The following is a 19611-nucleotide window of genomic DNA, read 5'->3' on the forward strand; positions in this document are numbered from 1 at the left end:
GGAGGGACAAGGGGACACCAAATTATGAGAAATATGACCTTTCTCTATAGCCTAACTCAAATGTTTCTTCAGATGAACTGTGTGCTGCAAAGTAATGCTTAATTACTGCTGCAGAAGCCTCTTAATTAGGATGCCCCAGTGGACAGAGCTTTCATCCTTATTAAAGGGAATTTACAATTAAAAGGCATTGTGTTAACCATAATGCTGCTGTCTGGGGACCTCCAGAACCCTCCGCGTTCCTGCAGAGGCTCATCTCATTGGGAAGAAGCAATAAGAGAAGCAAAGCTCTCTTTGTGCCCAGGGCAAGGGCAACAGTTACTGGAATGAAAGCACTGTGGTGCAAAAGCCCCTTGTGTGGTGGAACAGTTTGATTTGAGTCCACTAGCACCTTAGAGACCAACAAGAGTTTCTGAGTTGTGTTGTGGAAGTGCTGAATCAAGAGATTGTTATTATCAAGTACACCAACACCAACATCCAAAGCACATTTATTTAAAAGTCGTCCCACTGATTTCCATGGGACTTCCTTCTGAGCGAAAGAAAGAAAGAAAGAAAGAAAGAAAGAAAGAAAGAAAGAAAGAAAGAAAGAAAGAAAGAAAGAAAGAAAGAAAAAGAGGATCTGACCATAAATCAAGTATTTCTAAAGGTTGCTGTGACAAGTTTCATGTGGATACTCTGACTCTTCCCGAGTGCAGCTGAATTAAAGCAAAGATGAGAAGGGGGGGGGGGGGATAAAGGCTTTAAAAGTTACTGATTTGTCCGCACTTCTCAGCTCTGTGAGTTACCAAGCTAGGAACTGTGAGATGTCTCTAATGGAGAAGTTTGCATTATGCTCAGTAACTGTTTACAGCTTGAGAATTTCGGCTTCCAACTAATCCCCCAAGAATTCCTTGCCAAGAATAAAAGTAATTACAGGGTTCAAAATTGTAATGCTTTCTCACACAATTAAGGGCATTTTCTGTGGTGAAAACGGTCCAAGGGCATGGTTACTGTCTTATCTGGAAAGAGCCATAGGCAAGATCCTACATCTGTATCTCCATTCAAAATACCAAACTATGTAATCATATCACAATTCTTTTTCATTTGATTCTCTCTCCTTATTTGCTCCTTTAACCCTGATTCTGCAAACAGCTAGGATATGCTGTGTTATTACAGTGTGTTGGGGGGCAAAAACACCCGTAATGTAGTAAATGTCTATTATGTGAATGGATGGCGGGACTGGGACCTAGGGAACAGCCTTCACTTGAGCATATTTTTTGAAAATGAGACTCAATGATCAATGCAATAACTGAACATATATATATATATAGATGATTTATAAAACAGTTGTTTAATAATGCTTGTTAAATGCACAAGTTTAATTCATAAATACAGATGAACTAGTACAAAAATTAAAAAGGGGGAAATTGATTTCTTTATAAATGTATTAAATTCCAATGGCCGCCTCTCATATGATCAGATGGGTTGATATCAGTGCAGTCAGAACAATTTCCAAACACTAATGCTAATCCACTAATGCTATGTTAGAGGGATGTGCCTTCCCTCCCACTCAACAGCATCTTCTTGAGAAACTAAATAAAATCTTTGGTGCTGTAATAAAAACATATTGAAAGCTCCAGTAATTAATATGGGAAAGAAGGCGAAGAAAACCACACACAAAAGCTAATGCTGAAACTTCCACATTCAGATGCAGAGTGTAACTGACTAGTTTGTCTATGACGGTGGGGAACATGAGGCGCCACATCATCGCTTGCAACTAGATCCAACTGGTTATGTTTACAATAAAATGATTATGGATTTGATACTGACCTTAAACGGGAGCAGAACACATCTGATATGAAAACTGGACAGGAGGGCGGGTATGTGTGTGTGGGGGAGCAGAGGTCCATCAGTGGCTATTAGCCACAAGGTATAGATAGGGGCTCTGGGGCAAGGGATGCTCTGTCTTCTTGGTGCCTGGGGGGTGGGGGGCAACAGTGGAAGGACTTCTAGTGTCCTGGCCCCACTGGTGGACCTCCTGATGGCACCTGGTATTTTTGGCCACTGTGTGATACAGAGTGGTGGACTGGATGGGCCTTTGGCCTGATCCAACATTGGCGTCTCTTATGTTTTTATGGGAGATGAAGGTCTGTTTTGCAAAAGTATGCTAAAATGGGACTGCGAACCTTCCTATTTCAGCAGAGAGCACAGCAGAGTGTTCTTTTAAAAGAGAGAGCTTACATAATGCAAGATTATCCACCTTTAAAACAAAAGGTGTTTTCCCATCCACCTTAACTATCGAAGGATTACTCATTTGGCTAAATAGGTGTTGTGTTGAAACAGCCAAAAGGAAACACTGATGAACAAACATGCTACTCCATGCTTGACAGTGCTCCCTCATGCTGCAATTAAGACAATGGCAGTGAGTGAAAGAGTGCTGCCACAATTGTGGGGGAAGCAAATCACAGTCACTTGATTGAGTCTGCTGGTGGGGCCAAATGTTCCCACGGAGTCCGCCATCAGGCATTAACCAGTCCAAGGGTTGTTCAAGGCCCCCACCCCGGCATTTAAAATTAAGTACCTACAGAAACCTAATCTCTGTTTCTAGGCTCTCTCTCTCTGTCCAGTGATTATTAAAACTTATTATTATTTTGCAGCATGGTTAACATCAGTGCATAACCAGATGACCCTGAAATCAATGCGTTCAGCACAGCTGCTGAGCAACCTCCATTCATGTCCAATGAACTCTTCTTGTTGGATTTCTCCCATTCTCCATTAGAAGTTAACACAGTGCAAATTTCCAATATCTCTCGGGACAATCTGTGAGAAGATTTTAGCATGACAGGAATGTCTCACAATAAGGCTTACCAAAAAACCCATGGTTCACTACGTACAGCACGGTATGGGTCTCTAAGTACAGCAAGTCTAAGGAAAGCAGCATCTCATGCCCGTGCATATTTGCATTTAAACTAAGAACAGTAAAGCTAATGAAAAACAACGAGAAAATCTTCTACCTAAAAAAATTCACGAAGGTAATCTGAACGGTGATTTTTCTTTTGTTGTAAAGTCCAAAGAAACATCCTGATCAGCAACTGAGGCAGCAATTCTCTTTCTTTTGAGCACCAGTGATTGCATGTGAATAGAAAGAGACCTAAAATAACCAGGGGGTTGTGGTGCTTTTGCAAAATGTACTGTCCATCTTTCCACTGTGATGATCTTCACAAAAATAATCATTACAACATGAGTTCAGTACTGTTAATGTCTTCCACGTCCACCTTCAAAGGCATGATGCTCTTTGTGAGCTGAAAGACAAAAGCAATCTCGGTATTAAACCAGTGGTGAAATGGTACGGACCGCAAACTCCACTCACCCTGCGTGCCGATACGACTTACGTTTATAAAAAACTGCCTTAAAAGATGTGTGTGGCAGAAGTTCATAGATCTTTTCTAAAACTGTTGCTTCGCTTGCTAATGAGGCATTTACATTCCACACTTGAACGACATCTTCCCGGTCACGAACGCTGACACTAACCCCTATTACTTCATCACCTGCCAAGAGGAAAAAAGAGTATTATTATTTTTAAAAAGGTATCCTTAAGTTAGAAATAAGACTGGATGGTTTTACCCCCAAATCAAAGGAGAAGCAAGAACTCCAAGCTTGAACTGAGGGTCTTGTTGAAAGAAAGTTAATGTATGTATTTTAGATGCTGCTGTAAAAATTCTACCATGAAGTTATACGGTCAGCCTTACTTCTGACAGGATTGCTTTTGACAGCAATGTCAACACTTCATATATGGAGATCTTAGAAATATATTTTCCAGTGTGTTATCAGAGTGGGCTTTTATGTTTGTTTGTTCTAAGCCAGCATGATGTTTGTCTGAAGAGTGGAGACCTGGGAGAAGACTGAGCTCTTTCATTTCACAGGACTTTCCTAATTAGAACAATGAAAACAACACGAATGTGATTTTTACTACAGATACTGGAAATAATTTTGTTTGCCACTACAAAGACTCGATAACTATATATAGGTGCTAAGTGCAAAGAGCACTAGTTTCTGTTTGATACAAAATTGGACTTTTGACTGAGCCCGCTTGCAGGGAGGGCGGGCTATAAATCGAACATAAATAAATAAATAAATATATGCAGAATTTTACACAAGAAGCATTTAGGAAGCATCTAGCTTATTCTTTTCTAATGCTAGCAAATAATAAATAGTGGAAAGAAGTATAAATGCTATGTAGCCCTAAACTGCTCTAAAATAGAAACTTTATTAACAATAGTACAAGGATTCCGGATATGATCTTATTTGATAATATGATTGTTTGTTTGATTTTTTAATTATGACAGATGTGCATAATTGATTCCACGGCTGCATATAGAGCCAGGAGCCGCGTTACTTGTGAGACATTCACATCGTCCCTGCAACTGTTTATGCATTGATTTATACTACATGGCTCTTTTTGCGGGCAGTTCAAAGTAATGAGCCGGGTTTCATCCACGACTCTTTTTTGGATGTTTATGTTGGAATGTTGATTGTAACATTTCTTGTTATCATTCTTGCTTGGTCTTTAATATACTTGGTAGTATTGTTAATACTGCCAACCTAGCAGTTCGAAAGCAAGAAACTGCAAGTAGATAAATAAGTACCACTTCGGTGGGAAGGTAACAGCATTCCGTGCGCCTTGGTGTTTAGTCATGCCGGCCACATGACCACGGAAACGTCTTTGGACAGCGCTGGCTCTTCGGCTTTGAAACGGAGATGAGCACCGCAACCCTAGAGTCGGATTCGACTGGCTTTCGAGCAAGGGAACCTTTACCTTTTACCTTTATTGTTAATAAGGTTTCTATTTTAGAGCAGTTTAGGGCTACATAGCGTTTATACTCCCTTCCACTGATTTGGCTGTGTTCCCGGTGTTTCCTAGCAAATAATAAATAGTCAGATCATTGATTTATGGAGATCAGTATTGTCTACTTTGTGTGGCTGTGGCTCTCTAGAGTTTCACATCACCTACTGCCTGATCCTTTTGACTGAAGATGCCATGGATGGAACCTGGGACCTTTTGAACACACAGGTGGTGCTCTACCAGTGCTCCCTCCCCAAGGCTGGCTACACTAGGAATCAACACGTGAAAGACGCCTCGAAGACTGGTTGCCAATTCTGGCTTGGAAGATTCCGGGAGATGTAGGGGTGGTGTCTGGGGAAGGTAACTCGGGGTGGAGAGGGAAGCTCAGTGTGATACCGCAGATGCCACCCTCCCAAGCTGCCATTTTCTCCAGAGGAGCTGATCTCTGGATTCTGGAGATCTTTTGTAATTCCAGGAAAACTCAAGGCACCGTCTGGAAGTTAGAAACCCTAGGTACTGACCGGGAAGAAGAGAAGAGACTGAGACTGGATTTATACCCCATCCTTCACTACCCAGAGGAGTCTCAGAGTGGTTTACAATCTCCTTTCCCTTCCCCTCCCCACAACAAACACCCTGTGAGGCAGGTGGGGCTGAGGGAGAGAACAGCTGAGAGAGAGAACAGCTCTGAAAGAACTTATAACTGAAGGGACATTTCACTTGGACATAAGGGTGCCTAAGTGTTTTGATTTGCATTTGATGATGGTATTTGGCAAAACATTTCTGTCTCAATGCTGTTTTTACACAGTCAAGTACAATTGTGCTTTTCGAGACCTCTGGCACGTAGTAACTTTTGTGTTGCCTTACTGAGGTGTCCCTCCTCTTTTTCGCTCTTTTTGTTCTTAATGTTGCCCTGTGCAAAATAAAAACAAATTGGGGGGGGGGGGAAGGAAATTTCTTACCTCCGGCACAGCGGTCTGCGAACTGTTCCCCAATAGTTGCTAACAATAACTCTTTCCAAACTGCGGACTAACAAAACAAAACATATTTAGATTTTTGTTACATTCAAGATTAGGTATGCAGCCTGCACTGTAATACACTAACCGTGTTAACAAACACTGTGCTATTATAGTGTGTGTCTTGTTATAAACTTCACATTAATTGCAATAAGAACATCACTCCAACTGTTGTTATTATTATTTATTAAATACTAGGAAAAAGGCCCGTTGTGGAAATAAATCAAGAAAGAGGCTCTGGGCGGGTGCCCCAGCCTTGGACACTCAGTGTCAATTTGCTGTGGTGACCTCAGCAGGGTATAATGACACTGAGTCCACCATTTTCTCCAGAGGAACTGATCTCTGCTACCTAAAGAACAGTTGTAATTTTGAGTGATCTCCAGCCCTCACCTGGAGATTGGCAAAGATGGTTCCCCAGAAGGGAATAGTTGGTTTGGAGGGTGGAGTCTATGATTTCCCCCTCACTCTTCAGCTTTCCACCCCCCCACACACCTGCAGCCTCTCCCGTGCTCTGAAGCCCTGACTGCTACGGCACATTGGCTGTCATACGGGGGCCATCCTCAGCAGCATATAAGGATACAGAGCCCACCATTTTCTCCAGGGGAACTGATCTCTGCCATCTGGAAAGCAGTTGTAATTCTGAATGATTTCCAGCCCTCACCTGGAGATTGGACCCATTTTACCTCAGAACAGCAAAACTGTTGAGAATGTTAGAGGCAAAAGCCAATCAAGTCGCATATGCAAACGACCTCTGTGTTCCGAGGCAGAGGCCAATGAGGCTGCATATGCAAATAACCTCTGTGTTCTGACTGGCTATGGGGGGGAGAGGAAAAGCAAAATGTTTAGAATGTTGGAGGCAGGACTCAGGCAAAGCAGCCAGTGGATAGGGAGACCCTCTGAATGACAGATCAGAGAGCGAACTGATTTTGGAGCGTGTGGAATGTTCTAGAGAAGTGCCACCACCATTCGGCTTTTATTTATAAGGGAGATGTGGATCGCCCAATCCCTGGTACTGCAGGGCTCTGGGCGATGTACAACGTTTGATAAAAAAACATCAAAACCATAGAATAAAATGCATAAACAGTACTAATACAGCAAGTCTAAAAGAATCAGATGGTGATGTTTCTTCTCATTCCAGACTGTGGCTACCCCATGGGTGGGGGGGGGAGAGGAACAGAGCAGTCTGGAGAGGAGGCCAGCCAGGATGGAAACCATTGCTGTCCTCAACCAAAAGCCTGTGTCTTTTTACTCTGAATATATCCAATGTTTATTAAAAGCATGCTCTTACAAAATGGCAAAAGGCAAACTTCTCTGCTTTTGTCAACCTTTTCCTCCAAAATTCTCCCCAAAAGGAAAGACCACAGAGCTCCTTTCTCTTTTACTACTATAGACAACTATTACAAGTCAAATTCAGAAAAGAATAAACTCACCACACTAGAAACAAAATAGATTTAGGGAGCAACTCTAAACCCCGCCTCTGAACAATTTAGGAAAATGACTAATCCCTACAGTGAAAATACATTGGTGTTGTGCTGGTGTAAGCACCAGAACTGCCACAGAACTGGGCAGCGTCAGGCAAGGAGAAGCATTAGAGTTTAGACAGTGTCCTAAGCTTTTCCAATCTCCTCCCCAAACTCAGTGCAGTGGGAAAAAATTCCCAGACTTCACTGAGAATGAAAATACAATTGTCTTCAAGCCTCCTGCCACAAGCCACAGTGGTTACAGTGTCCGACTAGGATCTGAGACCCAAGTTTGAACATCCTCTGCCATGGAGGCTCACTGGAAGACCTCAGGTCAGCCACACATACTCTCAGCCTAACTTACTTCACGGGGTTGTTGTTGTTGTTGTGAGAATAATGTGGAGGAGGGAAGAGCAATGTTGTAAGCTGCTTTGGTTCCCCCACTGGGGAGAAAACCCCACTATAAATGTATAAATAAACAAAAATAAACACTGTTCTGCTCAAAACCCATACAGTTCTCCACCCCAGGACACAAATACAGCAGGGATGAGAAGGAAAGAAGCAGAAGAAAGAGGAGGAGAAGATTGGATTTATACCCCACCCTTCACTACCCAAGGGAGTCTTTGAGTGGCTTACAAACTCCTTTCTCTTCCTTTATTGTAGGTGGGGCTGAGAGAGCTCTCTCTCGAGAACTGCCCTTGAGAGAACAGCTCTTGACAGAACTATGGCTTGCCCAAGGTCATCCAGCAGGTGCAAGTGGAGGAGTGGGGAATTAAACCCGGTTCTCCAGATTAGAGTCCACGCACTTAACCACTACACCAAACCACTACAAAGGCTGCTGGGATGGAGAGAGCAGGTGGCAGTAAGTAGCCTTCTGTGTGCAGCTTAAGGACAGTGCTTCAGGGATTTCTGACCAAAAGACAACCAGAAATGGTGCTCATCCCAAGTGACTATATGGAGCTAGACCTTTACAGAGCCAGCCCTATGCAGAGTTTAAACCATGGACCACTGGTATGATACATACCTGTGCATTTCTACTGCACTATGCTTTTTTCTACAGTCCTCCCTGTCCTGATTTATATGGCAGATTTCACAGCCATGGCTGCTGGAGAATTCCTCACTCACTATGCTGCGTCTGTCAGCTGTGCACCCAGCTGGGTATGCGACGAAAGGACTGTGCCCAAGTGTGTGAGCTGTGGGTTCTAGTCTGGCTTCTTCCTTCTGTTTTCCTGCTGACTGGCCTGTTGTCGGCCATAAGGTGAGTTTTGCATTCTTGACAGCATTCCTGGTGGCTGGATTCAGACCCATGCCTCCTGTACGTCACATGGCTGCTTTCCTCCAGTGAGCTACAGAAGAGATATCAGGAATGCATTCTGGGAATGTGCACCTGTGTGGTCCCTAGCTGGTGTCCTAGTGTCTGTTTCCCCCCTCCCCGTGCAAAAGGCAAGGAGCTCCTGATCTGAACCCTGGCACGGCAGAGGTCTTGGATGTCCTATCTGTGGATGCACGGGGTTAAGGAGGCCAGTGTGGCTGTCTTCCCCGGGAAAATGCATCGACTTCTGCCAAATTCCCTGATGTGTTTTCATCTCAGGGCTCCTACTGTTCGTGATATGGTCCACCCTACAGTGGAGATGAGGGCTGTATTCCCCTTATTCCTTTGCTTGTTGTCTTCTCTGTGTGGGTGGTGGTGCACAAGGCATATTTATTTATAGAACTCACTGTTACTTCCACAGCAGGCTTTAAAAGGGTATTGGACAAATGTGTAAAGAATGGGTTAATCAATGGCTGTTTGCCTTGATAAAGGTAAAGGTAAAGGGTCCCTTGCTCGAAAGCCAGTCGAATCCGACTCTAGGGTTGCGGTGCTCATCTCCATTTCAAAGCCGAAGAGCCAGCGCTGTCCGAAGACGTTTCCGTGGTCATGTGGCCGGCATGACTAAACACCAAGGTGCACGGAACGCTGTTACCTTCCCACCGAAGTGGTACCTATTTATCTACTTGCAATTTCTTGCTTTCGAACTGCTAGGATGGCAGGAGCTGAAACTAGAGACGGGAGCTCACTCCATCATGCGGCACCCGGGTCTCAAACTGCTGAACTACTGACCTTCCACAGCCTGCAGTTCAGCGTCTTAACCACTTGAGCCACCGCAGCTCCTATCTGCCTTGATAGCTAGATGTAAGTTGCATACCTCTTAATACCAGATTCTGGAGGATGACAATAAAGGGCGGCCGGGGGGGGGGGGCTTTGGCTTCTGTGCCCCTGCCTGTGGGCTTCTGGGATATCTGGTCAGCCTCTAAGGAAAAGAGCAAGTTGGACCAGATGGACCCCACTGGTCTGATCCAGCAGGGCTCTTCTTGTGTAATGAAGCAAAGAACATCAGTGCTCCCCTGTCTGCAGTTACTCCCTATAACTCCCCGGGTTTAACACAACATATTAGTGATGATCTAAAAGGCATGGGCCCGCTGTGTGTAAGCGAATGCCACACCACATGATCTAGTATGACCATAAAGGAGAACAGTAGCATGCTATTACCAATTGTGCACCAAGTCTGTACTGCAGTGCCATGCAGGGGGCTGTCTGGAGGCTACCCACCAACTCTGTAACTCCCTTTCCCCCCAGGGACTCACCAGGGATAGGATTAAGATAAGGATATGATCACGGATAATTTGGCCTTTAGAATTATTATTTCCCCATGCAAGCCCTTTAAATAAGGCACATTATGATGCAAATCAATTAATTAAGTCAGGTCTTCAAAGTAGCTATGATTAATTGTGTGTGAATTCTCGTCTGTAGTAACTGTTAAAACCAGCAAAAATGACAACAGCAGCAAACCTCCTCCTCCAGCCCCAAACAAACCCAAAGAAACAGCTGTTTATTTAAAAAAAAAATCTAGGGGCTGTTAAGCATGAAATGACAACATGGATAGAATGTGATGTCATTTTAAAACAATACACTGCTGAATGCCATTAAAGGCAAGAGTCTGAATATTCTGTGCTATCCGTGACAAAACAAGTTTTCTTGCTTTTCTCAAAACAAAGGTTTTGATTTAAAGAAGCACAAGCAGAATGGATCTTGCCCACCTCTTCCTGATTTTGGAGCTCCCCCACCACCCTCAAAGCTGCTCCTGAGAGTCAGAGGACTTTTGGAAATGGGATAGGATGGGGAGCTTACTGCTGCTGTGGAAGTGCCCTTTGCTTACTTGGGATCCAACTATGCTTCTGAAGAATATACAGACAGCTATATAAGGTTACATGGCTAAAAGGGTGTGTAACATGTAAAGAAATACCCCCCCCCCCGCACAACAGAATCTGATTAGAAGTACAGCATACCGTACTGTCTTTAGGGACCTTCATTTTCCACACTCCTCCTTTGGCATTGCTTTCCTCTTCCCTGGTTCGTGTGGGGGGGAAAACAATCATCATTACTCAGGTCTTCATCTTGGTAATATATACATCACTGTAAGGCTGCATCTATTCATTAATTTTGTGCAAGTGGATAAAATGGTACTAGGAACAGAATTCAGTGTTCTGAAACTTTAGGCTTGGATCTTATGCCATTGTTCCCCTTGTGCTTCTCTTTGGCTGCCGCAAAAGATTTCCTCCATGGCAGCATTTACTTCCTCTGTTGCTAGGGCTTCCACATGCAAAAGAGCACTACTTTTCAAGGAGTCCTTTTACACACAGAAGGGCTAACCAGAGAGTCACAGGATCCAAACTTTCGTTTTCAACTGGAAAAAAGAAATTGCATTTACTTTTTAAGCCTTGTGTCTCTAACGAGAGGCTCACAAGTGGGTATCAAGGCCTAGTGTGTCCAGCAGCAGCTTAAAGACCAACAAGTGTTTCAAGGTATAAGCTTACAAGAGTCAAAGCTTCCTTCATCAGATACCAGATGAAGAAGAGTAGGATTTATACCCCGCCCTTCACTCAGAGTCTCAGAGCCACTTACAATCACCTTCCCTTCATCCCCCCACAACAGACACCTTGTAGGTGGGGCTGAGGGAGCTCTGAGAGAGCTGTGACTGACCCAAGGTCATCTAGCCGGCTTCATGTGGAGGAGTGGGGAATCAAACTCGGTTCTCCCGCCACTCTTAACCACTATACCGAACTGGCTTTGACTCTTGAAAGCTTGTTATCCTGGGAAAACTGTTGGTCTTTCAGGTGCTGCTGGACTCAAGTCTTGCTCGTCTACTGATGACCAACAGGGCTGCCCACCTGAAGGCATCACTAAATCTCAGAAGCCGGCAGCACGCTGAGTAGGACTTCCAGTGTCGAAGGAACAGCTGCCTCAGTGCCCTGTATCCATGCACTCTGATGGCAGTACATAAATAATAAAATATTCTTCGACATGATGGAAATGCAAACCAATTAGTAGTAGTAGTTAAGAGGCGGGGGGGGATCACTTTGACTCCAATATCTAGTTCTTGGCAAAAGGGATGGTGCTGGGGGAGTTTCGGCAAGAGGAGTGTGTGTGTGTGTCTGTGTGTAGATCTGAAGAGACACTCTTGTCGATTTTTTAAAAAACCACTGGAGAACAGGCAAGCATAGGAGGAGGGCAAAGGGCAAGCCTGTTACTTGTTTCCTCCCCCAGTTGAACCCAAACAGATGATAGCCAGAAACCAAGCTTCTCATTCTTTTTATCTGTTTAAAAATCTTCACTATTTTGCATGCTAATTTAACAAGGGACCGTCTTTCCCCATATGTTCCCCCAAGAGCACTACGGTCGGGGGCCCAAAATCTGTCAGTCATCCCGGGCCCCAAGGACATCAAATCAGCTGCTACGAGGGTCAGGGCTTTTTCAGTGGCGGCTCCTACCTGGTGGAATGAGCTCCCAGGGGAGATCCGGGCCCTGCGGGACCTTATGCAGTTCCGCAGGGCCTGCAAGACGGAGCTCTTCCGCCAGGCCTTTGAGTAGGAGCTGCCGCCCTTACTATACCACCACCGCCCTGAGGAAACATCTTAATATTGAAGAAGCCCTAAGCCGTGGGAAGTACCACTCGGAACTTCGGACCTACGATCTGCCATCTTTGGATTTATGGAAGTTACTGAGCACCATGTTTTAACTGAGGATGTTTTATGATGTATTATATGTTTTATATTATGTATATTATGTATATTATGTTTTTATTATGGCAAGGTTCTGCCTTGCCTCTGTAAGCCGCCCTGAGCCCATTGGGGAGGGAGGGGTATAAATGTGAAAAATAAACAAACAAACAAGCCACTCTGTATATATATACAGGTATGATCTGTAATTCCATTTCATTGTCTGACAAAGTGTGCGTGCCCACAAAAGCTCACACACCTTGAATAAAACTTCACTGGTCTCAACTCTGTTCTGCTTGTTTCCTCTGTTTCTCCCACACCATTAAAAAACCAACCAGCCCTCACTCTCCTTCCAGAGCGGGGTCAGAAATAAACGCCCAGCCAGGGCCAGAGCGAAACCCTTCTCCTTTAAATCCTCAGAAATGATATGAGTCAGGAGATGGCTTCCTTTCCCCCTTGGGGACCAGATCGTATTGCCACAGTGGCTGCCAATTGCTATGACAAACTACAGGAGACTGAACAAAGCATCCGTAACGTTAGGCCCATTTCAGAATTCTATGTAAAGAAATTTCCCACAGTCATCATTGCACTTTCCAAACTATTTCCACGCATTTCTTTTCTAGCCTGGATTTTTTTTCTGTACAGGAAACAAAGGAACTGAGGCAAAGTACAGAAATACACACACACATGCAGGGGTGCTACAAATCTGTATGGCTGTAATTGGGCCCCCTGAATGAAAGATGATGGCTTCTCATGTAGAGTATAGTACCTGAAGTAAAATCTTCATACTTTTATCTAGAAATACAAAGGGCCCATGCTTTATGGAACAAAGCTGGAAGTATAATTTCTGCTAAAAGCTTAGGAAACAGGGAAGGTCTGGGTGAGTTTACTGTTTATTGGTATTATTGGTAACTTAGAAGAGCTACCGAACACCATCTTTGGATCTTTTCCCTCTCGCTCCATTCCCTGACAGATCTATTCTCCTTAACCTCAACCTTTCTTTTGTAATCCCTGACCAAAAAATTAACAAAGAATTAAAAGTTCAAAAGAAGTAAATGGATTACATTGTACATAACATGCGAATTAAATAAAGGTATTCAGATATATGAACTGCAAAAATTATTCCTAAAGCAAAACTCTAGAAGGGGAGGGGAACCCAAAATAGTTTTCCAGACCCACTCTCTAGATGTAACATGAACATAAACATTTGTACCAGTCTTAGAAAATGGTATTTTCTTAAGAAAAAATATAATCATGCCTAATCTAATATTTGGCAAAGACATGCAGCTGCACACTAATGTGTAATCATAAGTAGCTCTTGTATGAAAATTTTTATTTTATTCTGAAAATTTCTTTTCTCTAGACATTTGAATCTCTGGATCTCAGATGTGAGCACAATACACTTGTTCAATTATGCTCTCCAGTTGGCAGCACTAATTATATTTCTACAAAATCAATACAATGACTTAAAAACCCTGCATTAGAATGTAACAATTATTTTATCGTGATATACATTCTATTGCCACAACTCAACTTAGTAAAAACTTTTCAGGAAACTTTGGTTTTAACAATTACTGAAACAAAAGTTTTAAAATAGTCCCGTTCCCCCCCCCTCCTAACAACAGATTCTGTAGTACTTTCAGGTATAAATCTGTATCATTACAGATTGCCAACGGTCTCCAAACAGACATTCTTCTAAAGGACTGGGTGTTTTTGAGAATGTTTCCTCTCTAATGGCAACAAAAGCAGGAACTTATGTTTAAAACTGAAAGTCTATAGGGTGGGACTGAGCTCTCAATTCCTCATTCCAGCTCTGCAGCCTTCACACTTCATTCCAGCTGCAGCCTTGCACTGGGACCCTGCCTTAAGGAGTGGCTTCTAAGAGAATGGATCTGGGCCATAATTTAGTTTCAAAAGCGTGACCAGCAAATTCCTCAACTGCAAATACCAAACTATAATCTAAATATTAACCAAACTGGATGAGTAAGAAGAGAAAGGAAAGAAGTACTTGTATGATAGATTGTGGCTTCTCTTAAAATAATTGCTACAGAAGTGTGACATTCATGCGGCCAACTTTCTGAGTCAAAATGTGAGTGCTGACTGCCTTTTCTTAAGGAGTCTTCAAAAGTAACATGCATCATTTTGAGAAAGAGTCCAGAAAATATGGCTTTTTGGAAATACAGTTGTCAAATACAATACGAACAGCTCTCTTTTCCGTCTGACATTCTGAACGAACTTATCAGTTTACTACAGAAATCAGATGATGGTGAACCAAAGCAGGAAGAAGAAGGCATCAACCCCTATTGGTATTTGCGAACGGGCTCAGGGCGGGTGTTGTGTACTGAGTCTGAGTCATCCCTGAACTAGTACCTGGATCTGGTTGAGCTTGTTTCCCTCGAACAATAGCTTACTAGGATCCTGGAGTGTGGTGGTTGCATACTTAAAAACAGGGCAGCTGCCCTGGAGTTAATCCTTGTAGTGTTCCTGAAATCACTTTAAAAAGTAGAGCTGTTCACTGCAATGCATCCAGAACCCAGCATTTAACATTGGCGAGGAGGATGGGATCCTGTTGAAGAAGAAGAGAAGAGATTGGATTTATACCCCGCCCTTCACTCAGAATCTCAGAGCGGCTTACAAACTCCTTTCCCTTCCCCTCCCTACAACAGACACCCTATGAGGTAGGTGGGGCTGAGAGACTTCTTTCCAGAACTGCCCTTTCAAGGACAACTCTGACAGACCTATGGCTTGCCCAAGGTCATCCAGCAGCTGCAAGTGGAGGAATGGAGAATCAAACCTGGTTCTCCCAGATTAGAGTCTGCACATTTAATCACTACACCAAACTGGCTCTCTGTTGAGCCAGCCCAGTGTCCATCAGCACCGCACTGGGCACCTAGTTCCAGTGCCACACGCATTTCATTACTCCCGGGACCATGGCTGCCGCTCCAGGACACTCTGACATATTACACGCCGCTGTGGAGGACTCGGACTCCTACGTCCCCCATTTCGAGTTTTTCCTCGAGTCTTCTGAGATCATTGAGGATGAAAAGAAGTGTGCTACCTTCTTCCATGTCTGCAAAAGCTCGACCTTCGAGATCGCTCGTTCGCTGCTGGCTCTAGCAGAGCTCCGAAACACTGCGTACAAGACAATTTTATTTATTTATTTTTTAAAGTTTTTTAAACGCATCCTGCCCGGAGGCTGCGGGCACTGCCCCAGGAGGGAAGGCACCCAAGAAGAAATAGCAAGACACCCCTGTGTGGAGGAGCACCATCAAGCCGAAATTCCAGCGAGCCCTCCAAGTCAACACCCCGGAAGGGTATTCGGAACACAGCAGCAAAGACAAGGACAAGCCAGCAGGAAAAGGCCAGGACCTGCTGTGAGTGGCGCAGAGCAGCAGGTCCCAACTCAAGTGGCGCCGAAGACAGTGAGCAGCTACCCCCCTTCTTTGTGACTGTGACGAATCTAGAATTGGGGACCCATGTGCGGGTGAGGGCCTCAATAAACTTGGGGTGTGCCAGGGACTTAATGAATCCCTCCCTGGCTACAGGGCCAGGAGCTCCAGTAGTCAGGCTCCCCGAACCCATTATATTCACACAGGTGGATGGCTCAGCCATGAAAGAGCCGTGTAAATTTGAAATGGTCCTGCTGCGGATGGGGGTGGGGGATCACTGGGAGCACCGACCTTTCATCATCACCCCCGCCTCCCGGTTCCCGCTAGTCCTGGGGAGTCCATGGTTATATGACCACAACCTGTACATTGTCTGGGATGAGGGGAAGGTCCAGTTCATTGCTCCAAAGTGCCAGGCATTGTACAAGACAATTTTAGACCGGCTAAAGGAGCACTTCTCGTCAAAGCCCTCCATCATCGCCACCTGCCATGCATTCCAGACTAGGAACCAGGCCGCAGGTGAATCGATCATGGCTTATGTCACAGCCCTCCGACGGGTTGCCTGACATTGTAACTTCCACAACCCTGAGGAAGAACTCCGTGACTGGCTGGTATGCAGACTGCAGGATGAGAGGATCCAATGAAAGCTCATCGCCAAGCAAGACCCCAAATTCAAGGAAGCCATGGAACTAACTCTCAACACAGAAGCGGCCAACCATTTCACAGCAGAGGTCCGACATCTTCGAGGAGACCAACCACCGTGGCCCACAACGTGGACATTTCCGAGGAGGAGGAAGAGGTCCTGCAACTATAGTGTCCAGCCTGCCTTGGTGCTCACCCATCTGCATCAGCACATGCCGTCAAAACTGCCACATCGATGCCATGCGTCAGCTGCAGGGAGCCCCATGAGCAGAGATCCTGCCGTTTCTGGGATGCCACATGTCGGAATGGTGGAAAGGTTGGCCACATCACCCAAGCCTGCCGTTCCAAGGGAAATCGGAGGTGACCGACAGCAGCCCCAGCATCAACGCACACAGCAGAACTCCACACCATCTCCATTCAGCAGCAACAGGTACTGAACGTGCCCCAGCACAGCCCAGATAAAATTACAGTGACTGTGCTTGACACAGGGTCCTCCATTTCCACAATATTGGAGGACATCTTTAGGAGGCTCTGCCAAAGGGGGAGGGCCCTCACCTTAGGCCAGTTGGTTTCACCCTACAGGACTTCCAACAGAACAAAGTGGCCGTGAAGGGGGTGGGGAAGTTCCGGGTGCAGTACTGGAATTTTGATGGACTTTTGGACTTACTGGTGGTAGGACGCAGTCGCTCGAGTCTCTTAGGACTGGCCTGGTTTGCACCCCTGCGGTTCCGAGTAACTGGGGTTCACCACATGGCCACAAAAGACTTTCAGCGGGTGTGCAACAAGTTCCCAACTGTCTTCGATGGGACGCTCGGTCGCTACACCGGACCCCTGTCTCACTCCAGCTCAGCTCAGAGGTGCAGCCCATATGGCTGAAGGCCAGGCGCATCCCGTTCGCATTGAAGCCAAAAATAGATGAGGAGCTGGATCAGTTGATGGGCCAAGGGGTGTTGGAACCAGTTCTACATGCACTCTGGGAAACCCCGATTGTGACGCCTGTTAAGCCCAATGGGGATGTCCACATCTGCGTAGACTACAAATGCACCACCAACAAAGCGCTGCGGGACCACTCCTACCTGGTCCCGGTAGTCAGCCATGTCTTGGCCTCTCTGGCAGGTGCCAAGGTATTCAGAAAGCTAGATTTGGCCCAGGCCTACCAGCAGCTGCCTGTGGATGATGCGACTGCTGAGGCCCAGACCACAGTAATGCACAGGGGTGCATTCAGGGTGCGGCAGCTGCAGTTCGGGGTCAGCGTAGCTCCAAGAATCTTCATGGACTCTCTCCTTAAAGGAATTTCCAGGGTTCAACCCTTCTTTGATGATGTTCTAATCGCCGCCCCCTCAGATGAGGACTTCGCCAGCAGACTGTGCTGCAGGAATCGTCCTGCAGCGATTCCAATTGGCCAGCCTCAAGGTGAAGTGGGAGAAGTGCCTCCTGGGGATTCCGTGGGTCGAGTTCCTGGGGTTTGCTGTTGACACCGGAGGCGCGTGCCATCGTCGACGCTCCTGCGCCATCCTCCAAGCAGGCCTTCTTGGGACTATTGTACTTCTATCATTCTTTCCTGCCCCATAAAGCTGCACTCGGAGAACCGCTTCACCACCTCCTTCAACAAAAAAGCTGTGTGAGTCTGGGGCTCAAAACAAGTCGCTGCATTCAGGGCCGTCAAGGAGCTGCTCACCTCCAATACCGTCCTGGCCCACTTCAACGAGATGCTGCCCGTCATCCTTGCTTGCGATGCTTCTCCATATGGGGTCAGCGCTGTCCTTGGACATTAGCTGCCGGACAGCAGGGAGGTCCCTGTGGCTTATTACTCCCACACCCTGTCTTCTGCCGAGCGCAATTACGCACAGATCGACAAAGAGGCTCTGGCTATCGTTACAGGGGTGAAGAAATTCCACAATTACCTCTACGGGCCGCTGTTCACCATCATGACAGACCACGAAGGAGTCCCTCCGGCAGATCATCCACGGAGACTGGGACCACAGACTCACGGCCTTACTTTTTGACCACCGGGTGACCTCGAGTGCTATAACAGACCCAACGCAGCCAAACTTCTCATGGGCAGGTGTGTAACCACCCATCTGGACAGGATGCACCCAGATTGAGCCCCGGAGAATCACCTGTCGCCAGAGAGCCAGGAAGCGCCCAGAAGATTTCCCCCCAGTGACCCTGTCTACGTAAGGAACTTTTCCAGTGGTCCTGCCTGGGTTCCTACCAAGGTCATCCGAGTTACCGGCCCCTTGTCATACGAGGTATCGACCAAGAACAGTCAGGTCCTTCATAGACACATAGACCAGCGCCGCCACCATCTCCTCCCAGCAGAGCCAGAGTCGCCGTCAGCAGTCGCGGAAGACAGTGATGCAGGACTGCCGTGATCACAGGAACCAGAGACCGCGAGGGAGTCACTGTTCCGACAGTGCACAGCCAGACTGCCAAGGAGACAAAACACCTGATCAAGTGGCCCCGCCAGCCCCGCAGCCCTCCAGCAGCACTGCGCCAGCAACGGCAGACCAAGGTCCAGGTCCAGAGACCACGACTCCTCAGATAGAGCCGCGATGTTCAACCACAGAACAATGCAAACCAGCATACCTAAGAGACTTTGAGTGTTAAGGTGCCTTGGAACGTATGGGGGAGGGGTGTTGCGTATTGAGCCTGAGTCATCCCTGAACTAGTACTTGTATGAGAGATTGTGGCTTCTCTTAAAATAATTGCTACAACCACAGAACAATGCAAACCAGCATACCTAAGAGACTTTGAGTGTTAAGGTGCCTTGGAACGTATGGGGGAGGGGTGTTGCGTATTGAGCCTGAGTCATCCCTGAACTAGTACTTGTATGAGAGATTGTGGCTTCTCTTAAAATAATTACTACAGAAGTGTGACATTCATGCGACCAATTTTCTGAGTCAAAATGTGGGTGCTGACTGCCTTTTCTTAAGGAGTCTTCAAAAGTAACATGCATCATTTTGAGAAAAAGTCTACAAAATATGGCTTTTTGGAAATACAGTTGTCAAATACAATACGAACAGCTCTCTTTTCCATCTGACATTCTGAATGAACTTATCAGTTTATTACAGAAATCAGATGATGGTGAACCAAAGCAGGAAGAAGAAGGCATCAACCCCTATTGGTATTTGCGAACGGGCTCAGGGTGGGTGTTGTGTACTGAGTCTGAGTCATCCCTGAACTAGTACCAGGATCTGGTTGAGCTTGTTTCCCCCGAACAATAGCTTACTAGGATCCTGGAGTAGACTAAC

The 19611-nt window shown here is 45.7% G+C and overlaps 1 protein-coding gene across 1 annotated transcript in view; it reads right to left on the bottom strand.

Moving 5' to 3' along the window:
• Positions 1–2050: 2050 nt before the first annotated feature.
• Positions 2051–19611, bottom strand: part of EIF4E3 (eukaryotic translation initiation factor 4E family member 3) — a 44515-nt gene continuing 26954 nt past the window's right edge. Inside the window, exons 4-7 of the mRNA XM_015411443.1 lie at positions 10620–10680; positions 5779–5845; positions 3369–3524; positions 2051–3278 (exon numbers count right to left, since the gene is read on the bottom strand). Coding sequence (XP_015266929.1) covers positions 3232–3278; positions 3369–3524; positions 5779–5845; positions 10620–10680 — 331 coding nt within the window. The 3' untranslated portion in view covers positions 2051–3231. The remainder of the gene's footprint in view (positions 3279–3368; positions 3525–5778; positions 5846–10619; positions 10681–19611) is intronic.

Source organism: Gekko japonicus, unplaced genomic scaffold (genome assembly GCF_001447785.1).
Source record: "Gekko japonicus isolate JY-2015 unplaced genomic scaffold, Gekko_japonicus_V1.1 scaffold3819, whole genome shotgun sequence".
Classification (NCBI taxonomy): Eukaryota; Metazoa; Chordata; class Lepidosauria; order Squamata; family Gekkonidae; genus Gekko; species Gekko japonicus.